Below are 6,000 nucleotides of genomic sequence, written 5' to 3'. Positions count from 1 at the left end.
AGAATGTACAACAACTGCACACTTAACCAAATTTGTCTTTACAATTATTTTTCTTGTATTTTATTTTTTATTTATTTTTTTTTATTCGATATGGGGTTGTTTAAAGCACATTATAAACAACATCAAATTTTACAACAGGAAAATACAAAAAACGGCAACAGTTAAGTACATTTAATATATAAAATACAGTAATTAGGGTGTGAATTAGGGGATGAATTGTCACAACCAAGGGGTTTATTTATTTATTTAAGGGAAGGTTAATTTTTTGCTTTGGAGTGTCTTTTAATTTTTTCAGCAATAACATTTATTTATATAAAATCGAACTCAGTGTTACTTTTTTTTATTAAACTGAGAATTTACACCCATTAAGATACCTCACTAACGTCCTATTTTCCTTTGAGATATGTGACCAGTAAAAACAGAAAAACTTTAAAAAAAATGAATAATTACACAAAGAGGTTAAATTCTCAGACTTATTTATGTTTATATTTCCTTGCTTTACAAATTCCGAGCCTGACGAATCTCGGAGCGAGAGCGGCGCCACATCCACTGTACACATACATACAAGACATATACACAGATAGAACCACGCGGCAGTACACGCACGTAATTATGCATGCTTACTTACATTTAAAACACACACACACACACACATATATATATTTATATATATTTATAAACATGTATACACATGCAAATAAAAAAAACGCGGACACTGTTTTTTTAATTTTAACGTTTTCAGCTGGTATCGACTACCGAGGCACTTCTGGAAATATTCCCTTGTCCCTTCATATCTCGAAAGGTTGAGCAATGCTGCCGTAGAGTATAGGAGCGGTACTGAGGGAAGTATTGCGAGGCTCAGGGATGAGACTCCGCAATCATGATGTTGTGCACCTGCTCCAATTTATAGGCAAGTCTTTGTTTCTGTGAAAATTCATCCTCTTCTAATGTAACCGTCAGCTGTTCGTTGTACTTCATCGCGTATGTGTAAAGTTCATGGAGGGCACAGTTCGTGTTGAACTCAGAGGAATGTAACTAGAACAAAAAACATCTCTTAACACTCAGATGACTTTCTTATTTCAATTATTACTCTAATTGACCAAGGTAATCTTTGAACTTTTTTTTTATTATCTACTTTTTATAACTGAATAAAATCTAAAGGAAAGAACACTAATCTACTTAACACTTAAATAATTTTTAAGGTCTCGCGCTCGTGAGTCAATATCTGATCTCTAATAAATAAGAACTATACTTTCTGGAAACGAATTCTATAAAGTTGTACTTCCATTCAACCAATTTTCATCTCATTTGGAATTCTTAGTTTGTTTTTTTTACATGTATGACTATGCTATTAGCTTAATTTTATGTAAGTGACAGAACCCTTTAACTGGTGTAGTTCTCTTTTGTGTTCACTTGAAAAAATTGGAGCAACATATTTATGGATGTCTAACAACTTTAATCAGGTGAAAAAGAGTAAAAAGAATTTAATTAATGCCTATAAGTTGCACTTGATTAGTATTGACATTAATAAAATCTATAATTGTAGATATAACAGCTACATCAGATTTATCAGTAGTTTTCATAATGATGAATCGTATTTAAGGATAAATGCAGAGTTTGGGTTTGCTAAAATTCTTTCAGCCAATGAAATATTTCCACGGATTATTTTAAAAAATAAAATTTACAAATTCAATCCTGAAATTAACTGCAAGCTTTGCTCAGAAAATTTGCGAGACACAATCGCCCATTTTCTGATTGAATGTAAATTCTTCAGTAGTTTCAGAACAAAGTACATTGGCCAGTATATTTTGCCTTATAATTATTGTCTATTAGACCAGTTAGATCGCCTCTTAAATTGTGTAAGTGAAAAACAATTAAAATCTGTTGCTGTGTTCACAAAAAAATGTATAATAATAAAAGAAGAACTCCAACGTTGGCTATAATTCTGCTCGACATTTCTGTATATAGTGTAATATATAGATAATTGATAATTAATTAAAAGAATACTTTTTTGTTTTGTATATTAGAATTAATTTGTTTATTTTTGGCTTCTTTGTATCTTGTATGATTATTGACTATTAAACCTAGGCTGGACTCCAGCTTTTATAAAAATTGTATTTTTAAAAAAAGCAAATAAATTTATTGTATATTATATGTAAGTGACAGAACTGTACAATGGCGTACTAAGGCACGTAGAAAGGATGTTTAAGGTTAATTTAACATCCCTGTGAATCCTCCCAAAATCAGCTTTCATGTATTACGTTTTAAACAAAGTAAATAACTTCGATATATTGCTTTACAACAAATGTTGGAACCCGAAGAAGTAAACTCTTTAGAGTAAACTTGCATTTCTTTCGACTGATTTTAGCCAAAATTTTAAAAATATCAGAAACAACAGAATCAATACAAAATGCAAAGTTTTGAAATATTTCATTCTCCCTCACTCTCCTCCTCCCTCACTCACTCACACTCACACATAGACAGTTGTGTTAGATTGAAGTAGTTCTAATTTAAATGTTTATTTTCTGTATCTGCTAGTGTTGTAGTTATGTAAAATTAAATTTGTGATTATGTGAGCATGTAGAATAAAGAGTAAAAAAAAAACAAAAAAAAAACACCCAAAAACACATACACCCACAATACACACATTCCTGTGTCGAAAATTTGACAAAAAACTACGCCCCTCTTAAAAGAAGTAATAGAAAGTAAAAATATCTTTATGCAGTCCGAGGACCTCAAAGCAATTAATTTAATAATTTATTTAGGTTGCTTTATAATTGAGAAGCCAAAACTTACCCTTGATTCTTCTGAGAGCATTGCACTCATATCCTGGTCAGATATTGCTGGCATTACTTTAATATCAGCATAGTAACGCTCCACCCATTCTTTATACACAGGAATATCCTTAGCGTACAAAAGTTTGGAACTCGGTGAATCTTTTCCTGTAAAATTAAAGAGAATAAGTTCTCTGTAAAAATGAAGAGTGATTTCTCAATTAAGATTTCCACTTCTGTAACTTTCTAATTTTTGGTGATTTTGTGGATGGCTCAATAAAATTAATATTTAAAATCTTTTAACAACTGAAGGTATTTATTTAATACTTTTGACTATTTACTATTTTAAATTTCAAAATTAGCATTTTTGCTCTTTGCATTATTGTATGCTTTTGAAAAACTCGTAAATAAATTTTTAAAAAATTAATTTTATTTAAAAAAATGTATGATGAAAGACAAAATTATAACATTTAAAAGAGAGAAAAACACACGTTTTAAAGATTTTTTTAAAGAAATTCGATTTTGACAAAATTGTCCAAAAACAACCCTGTTTTTGAAAATTCTTACAAAATAAGAAAATTACACCTTCACCAACATTTTTTTATTCTAAAAGGAAACTTTTTGATGGAAGTTTATAAGTACAAAGTTGGTAGAAGGCAGTGACGAAAAAAGGCTAGATAGTAAACTGGAAGCACATGACTTATGATTGTGAAGGTATTGCAATTTGACAAATTTCCTTTAGTAGAAGAAGAGGAAAATAAACATACCAAGCCTATGATCAGAGGTTGAACAGGAGTCCATGAAGGTCTGTGCGACAACTGATAAACACGAATCTACAATGTTAGATTTGTGAATATCGAATACAAAATTAGGATTTTTAATTAAATTAACCCAGAATCTCAATGGCAGGCTGAAAAAGATAAGTAAAAGAATTAATCTTCTAATATCTTCTAAAACAGTTTTAAAAAAATAAAATAAAATACATAAATAGTGTGAACATTTCTCTACCTATTACTTTTCCAAGTATGTACCACTTCTGGGTCAGTAATGCCATGCTGAATAGCTTGGTCGTCTAGAAAATCGAACATATACTTAATGGCAAGAGGCAGGGCTGAACCACGATGGGCAGTACTGAAGATTGTCTCAAACAAATCATCGACAAATTTTTGTAACGTTCCCTGAACAAAAAAAATAAAAATAGTCACCATATGGAGTCAAGGTTGCTCAACTTAATTTTATCAGGACACGGTTGCAGAAACATTATTGTATTTTTGATATGCCTTTCCCAAAACAAAAAAGAATTATATTAAAAAAACAGAAAATACTTTTAAACATAAGAATCACAAAAAATAATAATTAACATTTTAATTTATTACTACAGAAAGAATCTACTGTTCAATGATAAAAATTTCTATGCGGTGTTGAAATGAATTTGTACACACACGTCATTGCCTAAAACCTACTTTTTCGAACTTTAGGGGCCTCAAAACTGATATTTCCGGTAAAAAATAGAGGTCGAAAATATAAAACGACCGTAATTAATAGAAGTACCGATAAAAAAATTATATAAATAAAAATTAATTAAGAGAAATAAATAAATAAAAACAATCGTTAAAATTATACAAGTGTTTTAAACTAATGTATTAAAACCGTACTTTAGAAGAGGGCCGAAACATTCCTTTCTCACAAAATGATTTGTTAAATGAAAGGCGTTAATAAAATTCAAAGAAAATTGGTACAGAACAGTTTTTCGAGAAAAATGCAAAAAAAAAAAATTAAGTAAAACGGTAAATCCAGCTGACTGATTTTTAACCGAAAAACTTGTTTTTTGGTTCTCTAAACTTTCAGCTATTCCGTACACCCATGCCAAATTCTAAAAACCATTGTTTCGGACAAAAGGCACTTCAAAAATATTTTTTTATTTGAAAATTAAAAATTCGTTACCTTTGTAGCTAGAAGTCTGGTGAGGTAGATTTCCGAAACCATTTTGTTTCCTCTTTCTCCTTCTTTCTGAGCATCCGAATCATGGTGTTTGACCAAATGCCAAACCTTAAATTTAAAAAAAGAAAAGAAAAAAAATTAGATCCGAAAGAAAAAATGGAAAAAGCAAAAATTTATCTTATGTATTTACATGACGCATCAAGCGTACCTTAAGACCACCATCGTGGTCATTGTTGAGCGGCGAAGTGGCTCGACTAAGTGGCGGGCTAGCTGAACTAAATTTCGATAAGTTAAGCGTTTCATACTTATGTGCTTTATCAGTTTTTTCGGACAAAATTGATAGATTATAAATGGAATTTTGTTTTGAGACAAGGTTAAGCGAACCTCCATCAGGTACCTGCAACACAATCTGTAACTATAAATCTGAATGCATAATACGGGAACTACACGTTCTCCATGTTAAATAATTGGGATAGTTAGGAATTACGGAAAGTATACATAATTTTTATTGAAAAAAAAGAATTAGAAGCATAAATAAACTTACACGGTAGTGATTAAGAGTATTTCTCTTCTTCCATTCACCTTCAGTTTTAGTGGTACTATCTTCGTCATACAAGATCAGCCTGCCAGAAGTGCCAGTTCTCCACTCTATTGAACAAGAATACCGTACGGTTAAGTCGCCCTGAATATAGTTCGTAATACACTAACACTTTTGAAACAAACCAAATTTGGAAATTAACTTACCAACATCAAGATCATCTTTTCGGGGACGCTGGCTGTAAGGAGTTGCTCTATAAATCGTATCTAAAGCTTTCTCCTTCACCTGGGATATCGTGTCGCAATCTAATACTTTTACTGGCACATTCTCAGTGTTCGGATCAAGTCCAGCCACAAATACTGTCTGCTGAGAAATCGATACTAAAACTGTCTGTAAATAAAAAAAAAAAAACATAAAAGTCAAGCTGTTGCTGATGAAAGGTTGAGAGTTTGCTACGAACGCGGCTCTCAATAATTATTTGTTCTAAAAAAATCATCACAGTTCAAAACCATATCTCATTCAATAAGCAACAAAAAATTAATCTATGAAGAAATTATGATAAGATGAAGCAGTAAAATAAGCAAAAGAAAAATCCTAATGAAAAACGGCTAACCCCTGGTCTCTTTAAAATTAATATCTCAAGAGAGAAAAGTTGTCAAGTGCTATCAGTGAGCGACAAGCAACACATCATAATCCCAACCCGGCAGTACAAAAATTATAAAAGGTGTATCAAATAATTCGTAGAAA

General features: G+C 31.0%; 1 protein-coding gene across 4 annotated transcripts in view; it reads right to left on the bottom strand.

The window, feature by feature from the left end:
* Positions 1-707: 707 nt before the first annotated feature.
* PlexA (plexin A) overlaps positions 708-6,000 on the bottom strand; it is a 94,584-nt gene continuing 89,291 nt past the window's right edge. For all 4 annotated transcript variants that reach the window (XM_074138557.1, XM_074138556.1, XM_074138558.1 and 1 more), the window contains 8 exons: positions 5,460-5,643; positions 5,260-5,363; positions 4,924-5,112; positions 4,719-4,823; positions 3,783-3,952; positions 3,542-3,684; positions 2,797-2,942; positions 708-1,035 (listed from right to left, as the gene is read on the bottom strand). In XM_074138557.1, coding sequence (XP_073994658.1) covers positions 859-1,035; positions 2,797-2,942; positions 3,542-3,684; positions 3,783-3,952; positions 4,719-4,823; positions 4,924-5,112; positions 5,260-5,363; positions 5,460-5,643 — 1,218 coding nt within the window. In that variant the 3' untranslated portion in view covers positions 708-858. The remainder of the gene's footprint in view (positions 1,036-2,796; positions 2,943-3,541; positions 3,685-3,782; positions 3,953-4,718; positions 4,824-4,923; positions 5,113-5,259; positions 5,364-5,459; positions 5,644-6,000) is intronic.

Source organism: Rhodnius prolixus, unplaced genomic scaffold, assembly GCF_049639745.1.
Source record: "Rhodnius prolixus isolate KJV_2025 unplaced genomic scaffold, Rpr scaffold_11, whole genome shotgun sequence".
NCBI lineage: Eukaryota > Metazoa > Arthropoda > Insecta > Hemiptera > Reduviidae > Rhodnius > Rhodnius prolixus.
The sequence above is the reverse complement of the archived record's forward strand: the minus strand, read 5'-3'. Positions and strand labels throughout refer to the sequence as shown.